The sequence below is a fragment of the Ochotona princeps genome, chromosome 6 (genome assembly GCF_030435755.1).
Source record: "Ochotona princeps isolate mOchPri1 chromosome 6, mOchPri1.hap1, whole genome shotgun sequence".
In the NCBI taxonomy this organism is placed as follows: Eukaryota; Metazoa; Chordata; class Mammalia; order Lagomorpha; family Ochotonidae; genus Ochotona; species Ochotona princeps.
The window spans coordinates 25,388,171-25,409,134 of NC_080837.1; the positions used below are offsets into that span (position 1 = coordinate 25,388,171).

General features: G+C 40.0%; 1 protein-coding gene across 1 annotated transcript; it reads right to left on the minus strand.

Moving 5' to 3' along the window:
* Positions 1-1,347: 1,347 nt before the first annotated feature.
* On the minus strand, positions 1,348-19,283 carry PIGB (phosphatidylinositol glycan anchor biosynthesis class B). The gene is made up of 10 exons (XM_058665282.1): positions 19,148-19,283; positions 17,934-18,069; positions 17,447-17,564; positions 16,645-16,749; positions 14,955-15,085; positions 11,812-11,952; positions 8,251-8,302; positions 7,367-7,578; positions 6,422-6,486; positions 1,348-1,947 (listed from the first exon to the last, which is right to left on the minus strand). The coding sequence occupies exons 1-10, from the start codon at positions 19,281-19,283 to the stop codon at positions 1,730-1,732; spliced, it is 1,314 nt and encodes a 437-aa protein (XP_058521265.1). The 3' UTR covers positions 1,348-1,729.
* Positions 19,284-20,964: the final 1,681 nt, after the last annotated feature.

A 20,964-nucleotide genomic window follows, 5' to 3' on the forward strand; every position in this document is an offset into this window, starting at 1 on the left:
GCACAATAGGAAATGTTGAATCTGTAAACTGGCATTCCAGTTCTGGTGAGAAACCAAGTCTTTACTGCATTTCTCAAAGTTAAGAATGTGTCTCATATTATGCACTGTGTAACAGCAAAATGAGCTACCAGCTTAAACTAAAGCATGAAACTCCATTCCAAGGAGCAAAGTCAGCATATCCTGACCTTGGTAGGCTGTTCCAAAACAGTGTGGTCTCAGTGCAGGTAAAGTTACCTTGGTAATAGGAGTCATTCTTAACTTTATGAATATATATACCTTTATAGAATATATATGTACATATATATATATTCTATAAGGCTTGAAAGTGAAGAGCAAGAATACATTCGGTGATTGACATCCCATTGATAGTTTTACTGTGGCGCAAAGACTAAGAGTAAAAAGATGGATTCATGTCTAGTACTCATTATGACAATGTGAGCCAATTACTTGAGCCACATGAAAAGGTGCTTCATAATTGCCCCCAGAAAAAACTGAGTGTTAGTTGATTTAAAGTACCCGTTTAGATAGGAAGTTAAATAATGATAGTTTCTCTTATAACCTGTGAAAAGTTCCTTTCCACAAGACAAGCCAGTTTTACATTCCAAAGGAGGCAGTACTTTTTCTTCTTCACTATGTGCTTTCAAAAAGTGTAAGGTAAGATCTTGGTGAACTATACAAAGCCTAAAGCTCCAACCCCACAGAGTTGTGCATGGAGGACATCTTGGCACATCTAGATTCCTATTGTCAGTAGGATTACCGAACTGAGAGCATAGAAGAAATGTGAATGTCCCTCCCTGTCTGAACCATATATGTACGAACAGAATTTTCAGATTGAAGGGATACTTGATGACTTCCTCGTAGCCTGTAACTTTTGCTAGGCAATCCAAATTATGTGTTAATGATTACCACTGATAACTCAGAGACTTCCAAAAGTTTTAAATTCCCCCTACATGATAACTGTTAACTGATAGTGCACGGAATATGTCAACTCAAGGTTGTCTATAGCTAGAATGAGTTAAATAGAAATTAAGTAGGTGGGGAACTTCTATAGGCAAGTTGAAGTTGGCTGTTTAACTGACAAAGCTTCCTGAAAGACAAGCAGAGGACTGAATGGTTGCATTTTTAAATTCCTGACATACTCAGGTAGTTTAAGCATTTTTGCATTTCCCAGAATTCCATTTTTAAAAATATGTTGAATGTTTACATAGTTCAGAAGGGTGTATGCCCATGAGGAGCACTGATCAGGGAGGGGAGAAGCAAGGTATGGAGGAAGGAGGAGGGGACCAATCTTCCTTTTTTTTTTTTTTCCCCTTTTTCTCCTGTACCTGCAGAGGAGTGAAGAGGCTGGCAGGAACTCAGTTAAAACTGCCTGAAAGATTGAAAGATCAGGAAAAATGTACAGCAGAAACTAGTACAAAATTAAACAGGAAAATTATGTATCAAGATCTGCAAGAAGATCAGTGATAACTGAATTTCTGTCAGGTATCTATGAAATGTTTTAGGCAATCCACATCAGACTTAATTTAAAATATTTTAAAGAGCACTAAAGTTTACTTATGTGATAAATGATCTTCATTGACACAATTCAAATAGTTTTAAAAACCAGTAAGTGGGTGTTTACAATTTCTTACCCCTTGACTGATTACCAACTAATTTAAAGTCCAGGAGTCTGAAAGACAAGTTTAAAGTAGTTTGATTTCCTTAGCAGCTTACAGTGGAACACCTCTGATTACCTGTAATAAGGAGTAGAGTGGCAGGGCATCATTACAAACACTGAAGCTGAAGATACATTGGCACTGTTCTGACAGAGTTTTTGAAGATAACTCATGACATCAAGAGCACCTCGTTGATGGAGTAGACCAGTGTATAGGGCGAGAAGTATGTTTGATAAAAACAGGAAACTTAGAGCTGGTTTCTTCCACGTTTTCAGGTGGGTTAGTGAGTATCCTACATGGAGAGAGGCACATGGGAGCATAATGTTAGTAATTTTGTATTTCTTAAATTAAAAATAATTTACACATTCTTACAGAAACAACATGCTAGATACACTATTGATTTATTTCTGGAATAGAGTGGGTAGATTACAAGTATGAAGTTCATAGATGTAGGTTTGAATTTCAGATCTGGTTTAAACTATTTTACTTTCTGGGCTTCTGGGCTACTCCACTATTAGAGGTAGTTGCTAACTAAAAAGGGCTTTTAATTATTACTGCATATTCTCATCTCTTGTTTCAGAAGCACTAGCCATCAACACTTCACTGTGTAATCCTGCTCTCCAGAACGTGTTCTCTAGATACCGGTGTGGCTGGGTTCCTGGAGGTTTCCAATGGTCAGTGTGTGGTATTCTTTTTCTGGAAGAACAGTTACGTCATTGTTTTCCTATTGTGTCACTCAGCAGTTTGGAAAAACTAAGCATTTTTTAAATGACCTAAGCCTCAGTTGATATTGTTTAGGAGTTGGACTGTCACGTAATCACATCGCCTGGTGCTGTTCATTCGTCTGAAACAGCTGAGAAATAATCAAGTTGGTATGAAGAGAAATGCAGGTAGATTTAAGAAACGAAACCTAGCATTTAGAACTTCAACTTCATACCTTTATTTTAAAATTACATATGAAAAAAATGTAAGAAGGATGAGAATTAGAATTAACCTTGTGGAAATAGGCTTTTAAAAGTCCAGCAAATAAATTTTAAGCACTTCAAGTTGTAAGGCAAAAACAAAATCTGCCTGAGGGCGCTCCGTTTAATAATAGCTTTGGTGCAGCCTGTCTTGGCAATGCCCCAGAATATGACTGGCTCTCCGGAACATCTGCCTAAGTCGGAGAAGCCCATACCTGCAGTGCCCTTTACAGTCTGTTCATTTGTAAAATGCTTACTCAGAATTTCACTTGCAATTATGATATTAGGGATACAACAGTACGCATGAGTAACACAAACTGGGACTATGTGGTGGTGAATGTTAGGAAAATGGTTGGTGTTGGAAGGTTCAAGGCATGCATTGGCAGCACCTTTTGTACCTGGGGATGGGGTGGACTCTTAGGTAAGGTTCACTTTATGAAACTACTTTGTGTTTAGGATGGTCCTTTACAAAATCTGTCTCTAAAGTTAGAGAAATAATATGAAGAAAATGCTGGGAAGTAAGGACACAGTTGGATGCTGTCCAGGGACTCATGTGATAGCTTAGTTTCCTAAGCATCAGATATTCAAAGTAGGTTTTTGCAACATTAAGAGTCAAATGAGCATTTGTGGGATATTCTGGCAGTATACACTTCTTACTGGTCTAACATAAATGGTTCCAAGTTCAACTTGAAGTTTTGAGATATAGCTATTAAAATATTGTGGAAAGCCTTTATATTCACTTGTTTTTGGCATCCTGTAAGCATAGATAGGGACAATATTTTCTACCTGTTAGAATATGACCTGGCTTGCACTTGAAGTCTCTGAGGATTTTTAAACAGCTTGATATGAAGACTGCAAAGAGTATTTTTAAAGTGAGTTGCTAAAGGGAGACTGGAAAAATAAAGTTCCACTGCTAGACTGAGTGACCAGAAAAGTATAGGAGTCATGGTTTTTAAGTAAGTAGTAGTATTTAATACCTGAGACAAGATGGGCGGATAGGCATCCCATAGGCAATAAAAGTTCGGTGAAATTATTTGGGCATGCACAAATATGGAAATATTTCATACAGAATATATTTCATACAGAATTAGGAGTCTGGGTATACAGAAGCAACTGCAGGCCAACCTTGTTGATCATTTTAAATGGCCTGCAAAACTGTGTTACAAAGATCCAAATGCCCCTTGGTAAGAAAAAGGTTCCCTAACTCTGACTTAAAACTGGAATTCTTGTAGCTGCTATCCAATAGGTATATAATTGCACATATAAATTTATGGGAAAAAATTCTCACTGAAATGATAGCTACAAATAATATAGTCTTATAAAGTGAGAATCACTACTAGCTAAATAATATAAAAGTATTACTTAGAAGAGATTTCCTCTGAATTACTTAAGATTTGACACTTTGCATTCTGGTTGAGACATTGTCAGGTAAGAGCTCATTGAATTCATGGTTAGCCAAATCCACCATGTGGCGCCCATGATGATGGAAGGCTTGTAAGAAGGCCCCGCCCCCCTTGAGTTGGCTTCTTTGTTCAGCTACATCCCCTTGTTGACTAGGCAGTTGAATGCACAACTGGTTTTAAGTTATCAGTATTGAATTATCTGGATTCTCCAGGAATGACTAATGAGTTCCTTCTTACCAGGGTGAGGTTCACAGTGGTGGAAAGGGTAGGAAAGTCAGAAGCTGCATATAACTAGAGGAGGGGGCGGTTGACTAAGCAGACACCTAACCCACGATCGGCAGCAGAGGCTGGAAAAGCATCAGCACAAAGTATAGAGGTTCGATTTAAGGATTTCAGTGTTGCTAAGCCAACAGTAGAGCTATGAAAACTAGGCACATTAAGGAGGGGACTTAAAAGTTAACAGAAAATGTATATTATGAAAACCATGCAAATATTTTTGGCACCTGAATTTTTCAATTCCATCTTCCATGAGTTTCTTGAAATATCTCTATATACTTCTTTAAAGATAAGAACTAATGATGGAAGTATGTGTTTGTTTTTACTGATTTATGGACAAAAGGTGTATTTTAAGAGTTTAATCCTAATTTGTAGGACTGAAAGAAATTCAAGTAGGTATCAGAAGTTACTAGGCACCAAGAAAATAGCTCCCATTATTCTTCTTCCTATGTCTAGTCCCATTAAGAGGCTGGTATTTATTTTCTAATCTCTGCCATGTGGCCTGTACAAATTACAAGCCTGGGCCTCACAGGGGCTTGCACGTTTCTGCTTCCTCTCTGAGATCCCTGACAATACCTAGTGAACAAGCTTCAGCTGTCCTGATGGAGGATGCAACAATATAAAGCTGAAGTGTCTCAGCCTACAGGAAATACAGCCTCTATTCTGAAGTCTAGAAGACGGCTCTCCACCCAGCTTGCAGCTGATCACATCTGCAGAGATAAGCTCAGCAGAGATGTGAGGAGTGCCCAGATGAACTTCAGTACTTGCAAGTGATTATAAATGTGGTTTTATGCCACTAAGTTTTGAGGGCACCTATTACAAGTAATGGCTAGTAGAGCTGTCATGTGATACAATTAGATTGTAGTAGGTCACACCAGAACACGCTGACCTGTGTGGTAATATTAACAGCGTTTCAGGTAGTTTGTAAAACTCATTTAAAAGAACTCCAAAAAAGCACTGTTGGCTGGCAGTGTTCCTTAGTTCCCAAAGATGACTTCAAGGTGAGCTCACTAATCAACTGACATGATGTATTGTTGGAACCTCTGGTCATTAAAGACTTCTGCCTTTCAGAGGAAACTCCCGTCTAGGAATCAGATTTTCCTGACTCATTCAACAACCTTGGGCTCATGTTTCTGAAGGAAAAAAGTTACATCATGCTTGGGAGATCAGATGTCTTCCTGGGCCCCCATCTTTCATAGGTGGATCTGAGGGTGATTCTTACCCAAGAGAAAGGATCTCCACCCCTTGTCAACACTTTATCTCAATGTTTAAAACTGGTAATGGCCCGAATAAAACCAACATTTATTTTCAATTAAGCTTGGGGCTGATAAACTTTCAGTTCATAATTGCCTCAGGCCAACATAAAATTGCTTTTCCTGAGAAATATGCATTTTTAAGAAATCATAGGGAAAAAACAAAACAAAAAAACAACTACCAAAGGGAAAAAAAAACAGATCTTGTGGCAAACAGGAGAAAAGGCCAAGATTGTATCAGTGAGTTAACTTTAAAATTGCGTAAGGAGACACGTAGTTAGCCTGGCAGCTAAAAGCAGTTAAAATGCTTGTTTCCCTCATCAGGCTGTGTAGGTTCAAGTCCAGGCTTTAGTTTCCTGCTGATAAAGACTGCGGCATGTGGCCATGATGATCTGGGTAGCTGAGAGCCTGGCTCCTGATGTGGACCTACTCCAGCCTCAGCACTTGTGGATGTTTGGGGAGGGAACCAACAGGTGGGTGCTCTGTATCTCTTGACTCTAAATATCTTAAACTGCATATACTCTAGAGTCTTAAAGGGCTGAGTACAAAGATGCAAATCTAGTTTCAGCAGCTATATTCTTAATGAAAATGAAGACACTTGTGTACATACTGTTCTACTTTTTAGTGAAAGATTCCTAATAGCAACATCACCACCAAAATATTTGGATATTGGGTCCTTATGTTTTATCTCATTTGCTAGAATAAAGGAAAAAGTTATTTAGACTACAAAAGGGGTTCATTACAGTAACATAATTCATTTATAATTAAGCAGTTCTCATTTAGCCTAGTTGAAAATAAGTTATTTTAACAGGCATTCATTGACTCAGTTAGCTCTATATAAAGATTTTTCTCTAGTAAACAATAACACTTACCACAGAACACCATACAAAATGGTAAAACTGGATAGATAAATCTGAATTCTTTGTGGCCCAACATGCTATAATAAAAGATATTAAGTGAAAATATTAATATCACATTACATTAACAAATTAGTGTATCTAAAATGGAGAACTAACATGATCTATATGCTGAATGTTTAGACTAAATTTCTTGCTTCAGGTATCATTTTCTAATTATGAAATTATAATGTATCAAATAACTTTGATGTGAAATTATAAAGCATAGCTATATTCTAAAATTGGGACTTCTGTTACCAATTCAAGTAACTAATATAACTCAGAATACACATTTCAGGATAGTATTTCTTTGTTCCTTCAGTATCCCAGAATGCACCTAGCTTGTGTTTTTTCTAAAACAAATAAATAAAATGTGTCCAGCTTCTTAAATAGGTATTAAGCAGCCTGAAGTATTTATTCTGTAGGATCCTAATGTTTTACTCTGTCTTCCAAAATTATCTCTACTAACAAATCATAAGAGTGAATGAATCCCCCAAACATAAACAGTTTAGTTATTGAAAACTTTAACTTCTTGACAACTTTCAAAAATGTATAGGTTTGGGCCTGGCTTCGTGGCCTAGCGGCTAAAGTCCTCGCCTTGAAAGCCCCGGGATCCCATGTGGGCGCCGGTTCTAATCCCGGCAGCTCCACTTCCCATCCAGCTCCCTGCTTGTGGCCTGGGAAAGCAGTTGAGGACGGCCCAAAGCTTTGGGACCCTGCACCAGCGTGGGAGACCCGGAAGAGGTTCCTGGTTCCCGGCATCAGATTGGCGCGCACCGGCCGTTGTGGCTCACTTGGGGAGTGAAAACATCGGATGGAAGATCTTCCTCTGTCTCTCCTCCTCTCTGTATATCCGGCTTTCCAATAATAATAATAAAATCTTTAAAAAAAATGTATAGGTTTGAACAAGTGAAGTCTTACCTATAAACTAGCAGTGTCCACAGAACAGTCACCCAAAGTATCCGGCATCTCTTTGGGGCTACAAAACAGCCATGAAGAAAGAAAGGTAAATGACTGCCCAGGACAACTGGGAATCCTTGGCTGAAGTACCAGTGCCATGGATGAGAACCATAAAATGTTCCCAAATTCTGCAGCACGTTAAATTTTAAAAAATTAAACTGAACCAGTATCCACTGGCATAGTTGTCGGGGGAAAAAAAAAAGAGAAATGTTAGTGTCACACACATTTAACCTCAGTGAACTTTATAACATTTTGACTTAAGTCAACAGGTAAAAGCAGACAATACTTTACATCAATAATTTTTTATATCAGTAACTCTGTTAAGTAATTCTTATGGGTTTCTTCTCCAAGTATTGTATTGTTAGTTTGTAAGTCACTAGAGATTTTGAGGAATACATGGTAACCATCTAAAATCTTACTCTAGTACTTTCTTATGTCACGTTACCTGTTAAGGTACAGCTATGCAAACATTGCAGTCTGAACTACAGCACAAAGCACATAAAAATGATTGCAGCAATTGTGAGCATTTTATATGCAATAGCTCATTTAGTCTTCCAGCCTGATGAGACAGGTACCACACCGTCATTATTTTCAGATAGGGAAAGGATAATTGTGAGGAAAAACTCAAGTAACACAAAGGATCTATGATAAAAAGGCATAAAACTCTCTATGAAAATGCGTATATAACTATTATGAAGAAAGCACAGCAAGTGGAACCAAAAGCATGCATTACTAGTCATTTCTTTAGTGTTTCTACGAAAAAGTGATTTTAAGGACTAAAATCCATATTGAGGTTCAAATATTTAAAATAAAAACAGTTGTCAGCTTAATGTAACTTTACTTACTTCACCAAAAAAAATACGATCAATTATCAGAGACACACTCAAGGTTACAAATCTGAAAAACAAAACAAAAGTGGTTCACATTTTGAAACTGCTGAAAAGCCAGTATTTGCACATGGCTTTGCAAGTGCCTGGCATCAAAAAGCCCGTTTAAATACATTTGCCAATTTCACTGGCTGAATATGTATTTGCACATTTTAAAAGATCTTTTCATTGACAAGATATCAAGAAAATTTAGTAAAAACCTGTATTATCTGTTGTTACACAACAAGTTGTCCTAAAATTTACTGCTCACGCAGCTGCTGTTAAACCTATGAACATTATTTCATAGTTCTTGTGGGCTAGGAATCCAGGTAAAGCTTGGCTGGGTGCTTCTGGGTAGAGGTGAGCAATGAACTGTAGGCAAGCCCTTTGCTGGGACTGTAGTTTCATCTGAGGGTTCACGTAGGGCTGGAGCAGCAAAAGCTTTCAAACTTACACGCTTGCTGGAATGCTCAAACCCTAAATGTGTGGCCCTCTTCCTAAGACACCTTTGTGACATGACTGGCTTCCTCCACAGGCTTTAGGGTCCTTCTTTGGAAGTGACAGTTCATCCCTTCTAGCTGTGTCCTATTTGATTAGAATTGAGTCACTGCATGTAACCCATACTTCAAGAGGAAGAGTTATCTGATAGCACACCTGAGTATTATCATTTTTTAAATTATGTGAGAATGGAAGTATACTGTCAGTTTCCTTCTGTCACTATGCCTGTAATGTTGAGCCATATATTTTTTTCACATCTCACTTTATTCATTTATGATACTGTGAAATGTACCAGTGTACATTGCAATTTTTCTTTTGAGGGACACTGTGCCTTACATTTTCAATCAGCATGAATGGTTCTGCTACGAATATTTCTTACATATGTTTTAACACCCATTTATGCAGTTCTCTTGGGTGTGTATCTAGGATGGAACTGCTGGGCCCTTGGGTATAAATGCAGTCAACTTTAATGAAACTTGGAGTTTTCCAAAGTGGGTAAATCAGTTTACTTTCCTAAAGAAAAATGTAGCGTCCCACACTATTTGTAACCATTTTTAGATGTGTGGTAATGAGTTATGGTGTCTTAATTTACATTTCCTTGTTAGTTGAGACAAGCACTTTCCCATTTACTGTTTTTTAAAATACTACTTCAGGTCTTTGGATCATTTTTCTGTTGCCCTTTTCTGATACCTTATTACAGGTTTTTGTATGACCTGTATATAAAGTATTGTCTGGTTATATAAATTGCAGTGTCTTCTGTGGCTCTTTTTTCTCCCCATTCTTTTTATGGTCAGTCTAACAGAGGTCTAGTTGTAATACATTCAAATGTATCTGTCTTATAATTAGCATCCAGAGTTCTATTTAAGAACTTTCTGCCTGTTTCGAGGTTATTAGGATATCCTGGCAGAAGCACAACTACTTTATTTTATATTAAGATCTATAACTTCCTTTTTTTTTTAAATAAATGCTGGAAGTTGTGGTCCAGATGATTTTTTTTCCCAGATGGATGTATAAATTTTTGTATTTCCTGAAAAGACTATTTTCTCTGTTGCACTCTCATAGTGCTACATATGAAGTGACTGTGTATGTTGGGCCTTGATCCATTCCACCGGCCCATCTGCTTTACTCTGCACTCATTCTAAATTGCCTTAATGTTACTTTGTAGTAAGTCTTAATATATAGGTAGCAGTGTTAAGTCCTGCACCATTTTTTTCCCCTCAAAACTCTTAGCTGTTTGGGGCATTTTGCATCTTATGTTAAAGTTTAAAATCAGCTGATCAATTCATATATACACACAGACACCCTACTAGCACTTTAGTTGGAATTACTTTGGGTATATCAGTCAATTTTGGGGCAAACTGAAACTTCAAATGTTGAGTCTGCCATCTGTGTACATGGAATATTCCTCCATTTACTCAGGCCTTCATAAGTTTTTTTCTAGTAATGTCCCACAGCTTTCTGTGCAGAAATTTTCACACATTTTGTTAATTTCATTGCATGAATATATTTTCTGATGGCACTGAGAATGGTTTTGTTTTCCTAAATATTTTTCATCAAGATTATGGTATATACTTAGCACTTTGGACAATAAGGTTAGTCCTGTAGATGTTTTACTGTGATCCTCCACATGTTAACAGATTATTGTATTTGATTTACCCTTTCTCTTTAAATAAGCATTTTGGCAAACTGTTTGAAATTGCAGATATCATTCACTCTTTTTGGTTTTGTTTATCAAAAATTTTATTTATTTATTTGAAAGGGTTAGAGATATAGAAGGGGAAAACTGAGTCTCTTACATCCACTGACTGTTTCACTACCCAAGTGGCCGTAAACAGCCAGCTGCAGACCAAACCAGAGTCAGGAGTTCCTTCCAGTTTTCCCATGTCGGTGCCAGGGTCCCAGGCACTTGTGTCATTCCCTGACGCTTTTCTGGTGCATTAGCAGAAAGCTAGATCAGAAATGGAGCAGCCAGAACACGAACCAGGGCCATGTGTGACGGCAGCAGCTTTACCAGCTAAATCACAATGCTGGGCCCTACCATTCACTTTTATTTTTAAATATGACATTGAGTATTTCCTTAAAAAAAGTTCTCCATAAACACAAACCTCAGAATTAATAAATTAAATCTTTACTACTACTATACAATTTACAGACTTTGCTCAAATTCTGCTAGTTGTTCTTTATAGCAAAGGAGAAAAAAAAATCATATCTTGTATTCACTTTTCATGTTTCTGTGGTCTTTGGAGGATGTGTCACCTAGCTTGGTCTGATGTTGCCTTGTGATGCGATCCAGGTCCTGTATTTGGGCAGAACTGATGGGATGTTTTCTCAGTGCTTCAGACTGGGAGTTCATGGGATCCTGTTCTGTCCTGTTACTGCCAATGGCAATGTTACTCATTTGGTTAAAGTATGTCTACCAAGCTTTAACTTCAAAATCATCTTTTTGTCTTTTTTAATTAATACACTTTTTTAATCTTGTGGGGAGATACTCTGAAACTATGTCAATACCCTATCCTTCCTCAAAGTTACTCACTAGTTGTAGCCAAGGGCAATTTCCACTGATTAATCTTGTATCCAATCAACAGGCTTACTTGACTAATCTAATAGTTTACCTCTAGGTGCATTTGAATTTATATAATCACATGCAGTTTTATTCCTTTCTAAACACTCACTTTTCTTCTTCCAGTAGCTAGGATGCAGACTAATGAATTCAAATGGAGATAATAAGCATCCTTATGGTTTTGTTTTTTTTTTTTTGTCTCCAGAGAAAGGATTTTAATGTGTTAACAGTATAATTTTTCTGCAATGTTTTTATAAAAGATTTTTTTTTTATTTGAAAGGGTCACAGAGAGGTCCCAACAGCTGGGGCTGGGCACGGCCAAAGCCAGGAGCTAGGAGCTGCAGCTGGAGTAGCACATGAATGGTATGGCCCAAGCACTTGTCTCACTGACATTGGAAGGTAATAATTGAAAGATATAAGCATATTGATAATTGTCATTTACAGGCCAGTAAAACTGATCCATGGATTGTATCCATACTTACCCTACAGGCAGAAAATGCTGTAGAATGAGATTAAGCTTTCTTTGTTCTTGCCAGAAATGCCTGATGAGCAAAGGTATCCATGGAACAACAGCTGTGGGACGAATCACGAAGGCAAGTGCCACCAGGGCTGAGTACTTGATACTGTAAGCAAGGGAAATATGTTACCAAGACATATGGGAAGTTCACTGTGAACACAGTCTACAGTGTAATGTGACCTTTAAGAAACAGCAGCATTTTCTTTTTGCTAGAATCAGCTATGTGAACACTGGAAAATTACTTACGCTTTCTTTTTTCCTTAGTTTTTGGTCTCTAAAATGAAGTAAGCTCTAACTTCAATTATGTGATAGAAAGCTAACCAAATTTTTTCTAAGACACTATAAGAAAGTCATGCAGACCTTTCTCTTATAAAAAAGTGCATTTAAAGCAACATTATGATTGCTTAGACATTGATGGGCTTCTGAGTACCTATGATTTTAATCTGAAAATAAGGTAATTTTATCCAGTTACAAGATAGTTATGTACAACTGATGAAAAGCCTTGTATGGACAAACATGTATGATTAGGGATAAAAATGTGATATCTTTTTCTACTCAACTTACCAGTTAAGTAGTTAAAAGATGATTTGATAATTTAGTTAAGTGTTAATGATAATTAACTCATAAAAATAAATACCTACATAAAATCCATAATGTTTATAAGGTGGTAAGAGCAATGAAAACAAATGAGTCATGCGGGCTGGGTAGAAAATTGGTCGGAAAAGAATTTTGGCCCAAAATGTTTCTAGGCTTTCCACATTTTCAAAAGAAAATACAACTCTAGATTTTTATGTAACATCTGTTAATTCAAAGAACTTTGCCACGTAGCTTACTTTAAGAACCACTGTATAAATGAAATAAAAAAACCTGGGGCTCAATTACTTGCAGACAGTCTAAATGTAGTTTGTCCTGTAATGAAACGACACTCCCCAACGTGGATTTCCTTCCTGAGTATACTCCAAAATTGTGAGACTTGTTTCCACCTTTTTGAGTGTATGTGCGCAGGACACTGGCTGGGACTCAAAATCAGAGTGTCTGCCTGGCACAGACCCTCGCGGCTCTCCCTTCGCCCGGCTCAGAGCGCACTGGTTAGGTATCACTTACAGTTTTCCGACCTTAAAACCCTGGAGTCATTTTCAATAACAACTTCGTATCTTACACGTATACTCCTATTTCCTTCCCCCTTTCCAGTTGCTTTTGACATGAACTACCATCTCTTATTTAGAATGTTTTAATCATGTTTCTTATTACACAGAAGTGTTCCATTAACTCACACCTCCACCACTGTCATCAACAGTTCCCTCTCATTTTGCAACAGTCTATGTTAGTTACACGTTTTACCTAGATTCTCATGTAATTCTTACGAGAGCTGTTCTGTTATTTTCATTCTGCAGAAATAGTTAACCTCATATTAACCTTAGAAGATTCTTTTAGGATAAGGAATATGTAAAATGTCAGTGTGGCAATGTACCTGTCATACAGGGGGAAATGTTCCTGCTTCCTGTGGCTGTCCTTTTGTAAATATGGCCCTCTGGCCTCAAAGATCCAGACAGAGCACTGAGCTCAGACAGCCAGTCTTAGAATTTGTAAGTATGAAAGATCTGTCTGATAGAGACTGTGACATTTCACAGAACTAATCACATTCTCTCAAAATGAATGATATACACAGAGAAAGTAACATTTTAGCCCTAAGATGATGAACGACCCCAACTGGGCTATATACAAGCACAAGATAATTTCCCTGAACTGCTCTGGACTTTGTATAACCTTCCAATTCATTTGTGTACTTAAGTTACTCTGCACTTTCCACCCTGTTTTTCACCTTTTCCTTATTTCCACTTTTGGTCTCATATAGGAAAGTTGAGTGAATGTTCATTTTTACAGCCAAGAGTCTATGGCAGCAAAGATCATTGACTTGATCTTCACCAACAGCTTTTTAGGTAAGAAAAATGGATACTGGTGTTTTAACTAGACTACCAAACTCTGACTATTCTCTCAGTTTACACAAAGTCGGGTCAGGTCCAAATATCTTGGATTTATTTGCCCATCTATATCTATTCTCCCCTCTTGTTTCCATGTGCAGGGAGGCCGAGCTGCTTCGACTCTATCAATGGTATTTCTTGCTTTCTGGCTTCCGATTGGTTTTGGATAGCCAGAAAGCAGGAAAAAAAAAGTGGAGTCAAGATTCTCTCTTCTGGTTTCTCCTTGCTATCAGTCAAGGCTGCCAGAGCCTGTCTTCCATGAGGGTCTCTCTCAACTGGAACTCACTATGGCTTCCAGTATCCATTTCCTTTCCTTGATTCTTGGAGTCTAGAGATGACAGACTTCCCGCTGTGACCAGGGACGAGTGCACGGCTGTGGTACTAGAATACTCAGCTGCTTGGCTTTCCTAAGTATTGTCTTCACTTGGGTAGTCATTTTATTAGATTTTCCTTCATTATTCCAGCTTGAGGTTACGTGTTTCCTGTTGTAATATACCAACTAAAAACATACAGTTCTCCTAATTCTCACATTCGGTGGTCTACTAAACATTACAATATGTGGATATGTAAGAGTTTTCTTTTTTTTTTTTCTTTTTTTTTTTTTTTTTAACTTTTATGTATAATCCATTTTATTGTATTGTTGTTGACAATCTTTACATAGTTAACTATAGTTGAAGGAAAATCAAGAAAGAGAAGGAAAAAAAAAAAAACAAAAAGGTTCAGGGGGATAGGGAGGTGGGCAATGCTATTATGTCCATATTGTTTCCATCATGTATCTGAGGTAAAAGGGGATATTGAGGGAGAAGCCCCACCCGGTTTCCCGCCCACCCCAAGTCCCATATGTGGGGCATGCTCTGAGATATGTGCTCAAGTGGAGTTAATAGTTCTCCAGTTATGAGTCACTGCCAGTTTCGCTCGATGAGGTGGTCCACTGATTGATATGGTCCATCATGAAGTCTCCATTTGTCCCATATTTCGCTGCCAACATGTAGCTGAGATGAATGATTGTAAAAACATACAGTTCTCCTAATTCTCACATTCGGTGGTCTACTAAACATTACAATATGTGGATATGTAAGAGTTTTCAAAAGCATGCCTTATGGTTATTAGCAACACTGTATCTCACCTGTTCACAGACTTGGAGCCTTCCAAAGGATAGTAGAAAAGAGCAATCACAGTGAGAACAGTTTCCATGGTGTTTGTGAGGGTTCTGGTGCAGCAGTACCACGTGAACCAAGAGCACAACTGGCAAAAGAACTAAGAGCAGCAATGAACACACATGTATGAGGCAGGAAACAGGAACTTAGTAGTATCTTCTATGGGAAACAACAAGTAAGTCTCAATATTGTAAAACCACCACACAAGGTAAGTAATGTTAAAATAGGCATGCCCCTAGTTTTTATGAAGTTATGTCAGACTCAGATCTATGATGTAGCTAATATCAGATCAATGATTATTGATATAAGAATGAATACTTTTAGGTGTATTTTTGTGGCATGAATAAAGTTCCACTTCCCATTAAAGGTTTAAAACACCTTTTCATAGCAGATTTTGTAGAAGACTGAAACTCCTAAGTAGATTCTCTCACCTAGTACTTTTGACTGGTTTTTAAAATGTCTTCAGTTTGGAATGTTGTCTTATTTCTTGATGAAAAATTAAGACAAACCAGAAAAATGTCAGGTGGCATTATTAAATTTTAAATTGCAAACAAATGAAACCAGCTTTGGGAAGCATGTAAAAAAAGTGCATCATTAACGCAGAAGACAGATGTCTTAAAAGTAACTTGTTAGTTGAGGCAAGCTTGCTAAACATGAAGTACTAGGTTTCTGTCTTTTCAAGTATGGCATTTAAAAACATGTTTCCATTTTTTTTCATGAAGTTTCCTAGAAAAACCTAATACTTGTTTTTTGGGGGAAAGGATTTTAGAGCCATTATGGCCTTTGCCTTCCATTTTATGCTGAGCCTTCAGAAAATATATTCTGTGCTTCATAGAAGCACAGAATAAAGGTAATTTTTAAATTCTGAATACTTAGCAAGGACTTAGCTGCTAAACTATTCTTTCCTTTTAATGCAGAATGCACTGCTTGCAGAAATCTGTTCCTTTTCCAATTTATATATAAATTGTACTCCAAAAATGGGTTACTTGGAATTTGGAATGTATTTTTCAAAAGAAACATTTTTTAAAAAGTAACAAGATTTATAGGCTTGCTCAAATAAGCTTATCTGAATTTGGAGAGCCAAGTGAAGTAACAGTAGTACTACAAGATACCCGGATATGATTTAAGTGGGAAAAACCCATTCAGGATCTGAAATCCGTGTCAAGAATCCACCTCTCCACTTTCAGACAAGCTCTGTGACAAAAGACAGTATTCTCTATCCCATGTTCTCTCCTTTAAATGAGTCCAGTTCCTTCCAGCTTCCCAGGAGGTGGTGACAAGTGTAAAGGAAATTCTTTGGCTGTGCCCCAGAACAAGCACTGAACCGAGGCTCGCAGGGAGGCAGGCAGTGGTGAGTTGGTGATAGCTGTGTGATAGTGATGACTGGAAGCTATCTGACGTCTTGGAAGGCAGAGATTTTGACAGCCTTCTACAGTGAAAGATCTTCCAAATGCTGTCTCCCTGGGGTATCTGGCTTCTGCTCTTCTGGGCACAGCGAGGACAGGTAGTGTGGTACATGCCACTTGTGTTGTACTGTTCTTAACTAGGATGTTGTGTGAACTGTCTTCTAAAACTGTTTGAGGGATTCAACATTTATGCACAAGCATTATGTCCATAGATTTGAATTGGCGCTGGATTTCTCAAGCGTTTCGCACTTACCACCCATGTTGCCACTTTGTGATTTTCTATCTGCTTCATTAATGAGTAAAGCCTCACATCTGCTATGGCAGACAGAAGTGCCTGGGCAAGTCTGGGAATCCAAATCTTCATTAGTGAAAGAGGAGGAGGAGAAGATGTTAAAGACATCTGCTGGTTCACCCTGAATTATCACAAAAATCAACAAGCTGATTCATTGATGAATTGAAGCCATTCTTAGCACAAAATTAGACACAATGTTTTACTGTAATCTTCAGTAAGCATGTTTTTCTATAAACTTATTAATTTCTCATGCAAATATCAAAAGGAACTTTACCATTCTTATTACACCCCCCCCACACACACACATGTAATTTCAAAACTAATAGTTTCAATTTAACAGATCAACAAACCATTTCCTGTACTAAGACGCTAGTCTGGAAATATTTAACTCTTCTTTAGCATGTAATGGGGTGTTCTAAAATCAATTATCTATACTTTATTGAAGGGTCTGTAGACAAATCAGCTCATTAAGTGCAAACGATTTTCTGAGGCAGGTACTACATTCCCCTGATGTATGGAAGGGAAATCTGCATTTCTTGCCAGCATTCCTCACAACATGAGTCTGGTTCACGGTCTGTTTCAGCACACATGGAAAAACTGTGCCTTACAGTGACTTTGGGTCATGGGATTCCTAGACTAGGCTGGTCTTGAGCAACAGTAGCTTCTTCAGAAACAAAAGTACCAACTAAGGGACTGAGTTAACATCCATCAACCTTTTAAGAAGAAGAAATCTACTTTTAACAACCAAGTTTTTTAAACTTACCAGCAACTGAACCTTATCTTCCCCCAAAAGGTGCAGAATCTTGTAAATGCTGGCAAAGAGCAAGGGGTAAGTATAACCCCTCAGTCTTTCTGTCCATTCCCAAGTCAAATAGCCATAATTAGCAATATTAAGGACTATGGATCGAATGGTATCAAAGCAAAACTTATTTTCAGTTCTCTTTATAAAAACTTTTCCTTTTTGGTACTGAAGCTTTGAGAAATTTCATATTGGCTATTTAAAAATTGAATTAACTCCAAGACAGGAATGTATTTCTATTTGTATCAAGTACTGAATGCTGTGGGAATATATGCTAAGGACTATGTCATGCATATTAACTTCAAAAAGAAGAAACAGCATAAAATCATGGTGTCCTTTGAGGAATTTAAATTAGCTGGAGAAAATGGATGAGAAAGGTATAACAGAAACTGAATACAGTTGCCAAGGTAAATCTACCCGCGCAGTCTGCGACAGAATCTACAAAGGATATTTGAAGACCATATGATGTGCAACTTCAAGAGACTGCCAGTATTCATCCGGAACAAAGCTGGTCTGAACCAAAAAGCAGTTAAAAATACGTAGCGCAGTGGTAAACAAGACCAGGTAGGCATTTTCTCCAAGAAGATCTGAAAGACAAAACAAAGCAGTTAGTCAGGTGGTGGCACCTGGAGACCCGCTCTCCTCCTCTGGATGGTCCCCTGTCCCCTCGGTTCTTTCCCAGGCCACCTGCACAGAAAGGCCAACACCTCACTCCTGGGGATCACCACTCCTTTGCTTAAGCAATCTTTCTTGCAACCTACTGCATAAAGAGAACAGTAAGATGAATTGAAAAGTGGATTGGGATTAACTAAGGCCTTCAGACTAACTAGATTATAGTTTATATTTAATGAAAAAAAGAAAGCCCAAGTTTAAAAAAAAAAAAAGACTTAGGACACAACTCTTGGTCAACATGCCAAAACAACTTTATAGAAAATGCTTCCACGCACATTAAAAAATATTCCTCTTCGGGTGAGCATTTGGCATGGAGGTTAGCAAGCCCAGAACAGAGTCCTGGCTCCACTTCGGTTCCAACTCTGCTGGTAGGCACACTGGGAAGACAGCAGGTCATGGCCCAAGCACTTGGTCCCTGCCACCCACGTGTGGCCGGGAACAGACGTGCAGCCATTTGGGGTGTGAATAGGTGCATGAACCTCTCCTTCCTCTCTAGCTTTCAAGGACAGATCTCTGTGTTTTAAATAGTTTGTGAAAATAAGATAAAAACCGAATGTGTAGACATACACACATAAAGAAGTATACACTAAGCATCAATTGGGATGATACACACGTATAAAGGGTATATATATATCCTTTACTGCTACTTACACTAGGCACTACGTTAATTCTTTCACACGCATCTCAACACATTCTTAAAATAATGCTATGTGGTAGGCATGAGTCCCATCACACACAGGAGAATAAGGCTCAGGAATTATGTTGTCGTGTCAGAAGTACAAACGCTCCAAGACTGTGAGCAGCATTTGGAGGTCTTGCGATCGCCAAAGGACAGAGCGTGGGCTGGGCAGAGGATTTAGAAAATTTAAATCTTAATTGTAGTCTCCAACATTGAAAATCACACTTTGTCGTAAAAGCTATTATTTCTAGCACTTCAACATTCATCAAGATCTGCAAGGACTGGGCAGGCAACGACAGAACCCCCTCACTTACCTCCGCGGCGCCCGGCGCCCTCCTCCTGGGTGCTTAGGTACAGGACAGACTTTCTCTTCCGCAGCTTGATCTTCTCGTGGGAGCGGTTCTGGGGGCCGCGGAAAGCGAGGCGACCCTCATCGCCCTCCCGCTGCATCCCGCAGCAGCTCGGGGGGTCGCCCGCCGTGGACACCCGCTGTCGTACCACCTGCTCCGGGAGGAGAGAGCCCGCCAGAGCGCGCGACTGCGCCTCACGCTAAGTTTGTCCCTTGTGCGCAGCCGTGGTTCTCAGGCGCGGGCGTCGCCGGGAGAGGCGCCGCTTCCCTCACGCCCGCCCGGCCCGGCCCGGCCTCCCTCACACACGCCCCCCGGCTCGGTGTGTCCGCGGCCTGAGCGTGCCGGCCGGGCCGCCTCTCCACAGCCGTCCGGGGCGGCCCGGGGCCCCGGCTCGCCTCTGCTGGCTGGTGGCGGGCTTGGCGACGCGCAGCCGGCGGCACGGTACGGCCCCGGCCCGCTGAGGGCGATGTAATGGTGGTGTTGACCCGAAATGGAGAGTGTGTGTGTGTGTTGGGTGGCCTGGGAGACTGTGTGTGTGTGTGTGTGTTGGGTGGCCTGGGAGACCGTGTGTGTGTGTGTGTGTTGGGTGGAGGGGAGACCGTGTGTGTGTGTATGTGTGTGTGTTGGGTGGAGGGGAGACCGTGTGTGTGTGTGTGTGTGTGTGTGTTGGGTGGAGGGGAGACCGTGTGTGTGTGTGTGTGTGTGTGTGTTGTGGTGGAGGGGAGACCGTGTGTGTGTGTGTGTGTGTGTGTGTTGGGTGGCCTGGGAGACCGTGTGTGTGTGTGTGTGTTGTGTGTTGGGTGGAGGGGAGACCGTGTGTGTGTGTGTGTGTGTGTTGGGTGGAGGGGAGACCGTGTGTGTGTGTGTGTGTGTGTGTTGGGTGGAGGGGAGACCGTGTGTGTGTGTGTGTGTGTTGGGTGGCCTGGGAGACCGTGTGTGTGTGTGTGTGTGTGTGTGTTGGGTGGAGGGGAGACCGTGTGTGTGTGTGTGTGTGTGTTGGGTGGAGGGGAGACCGTGTGTGTGTGTGTGTGTGTGTGTGTGTGTGTGGGTGGAGGGGAGACCGTGTGTGTGTGTGTGTGTGTGTGTTGGGTGGAGGGGAGACCGTGTGTGTGTGTGTGTGTGTTGGGTGGAGTGGGAGACCGTGTGTGTGTGTGTGTGTGTGTTGGGTGGAGGGGAGACCGTGTGTGTGTGTGTGTGTGTGTTGGGTGGAGGGGAGACCGTGTGTGTGTGTGTGTGTGTGTGTGTGTGTGTTGGGTGGACTGGGTTCGGAGACTCGAGTGTCCCCATAACGAAGAAAACGTGCGGCCAGCGCCGTGGGGTCACAGACTGAACCCCCGCCTGCTGGCCGGCCTCGCGGGGTCCCGGGTGCCCCACTTCCCTGCCCACGGCCTGGGGAAGCAGCCGCGGGTGGCCCAGGTCCGTGGGGCCTGCCACCCCATGGGAGAGATCTAGAAGGGGTTCCTGGCTTCTTCCGGCTCCAGTCTGGCCTGGCCCCGGCCGTGTGGCTGTTTGGAAAATGAACCAAGGACCAACAATCGATCTGCTCTTTCAGTAACTCTGCCTTCCAAATACCAGTAAAACAACCTTGCTGCTGCTGCTGTTTTAATATAGATTTTTCCTTGTGCCTCCGTCTTTCACAGACATTTACTTAGTTTCTCCAGAGACAGGCATTGACCATGAGTTTTGGTCTGCAAATGGTTCGAAGTAAAAGTTGGCCAAATAGTCATTGGAGTTTTTGGTCAGAAATGGATGGCAGATAATGAATATTTGATGTCTGCTTG

Bases quoted from the DNA above. Each gene is read 5' to 3' on its own strand.
- PIGB (XM_058665282.1), bottom strand. From the start codon at position 19,283: ATGCAGCGGGAGGGCGATGAGGGTCGCCTCGCTTTCCGCGGCCCCCAG. The intron at 16,750-17,446 runs GTAAGTTTAAAA...TCACTAATGAAG, and splicing joins AAGATAAGGTTCAGTTGCTG to ATTTGGATTCCCAGACTTGC. The intron at 7,579-8,250 runs GTAAGTAAAGTT...CAACTATGCCAG, and splicing joins ATCGTATTTTTTTTGGTGAA to TGGATACTGGTTCAGTTTAA.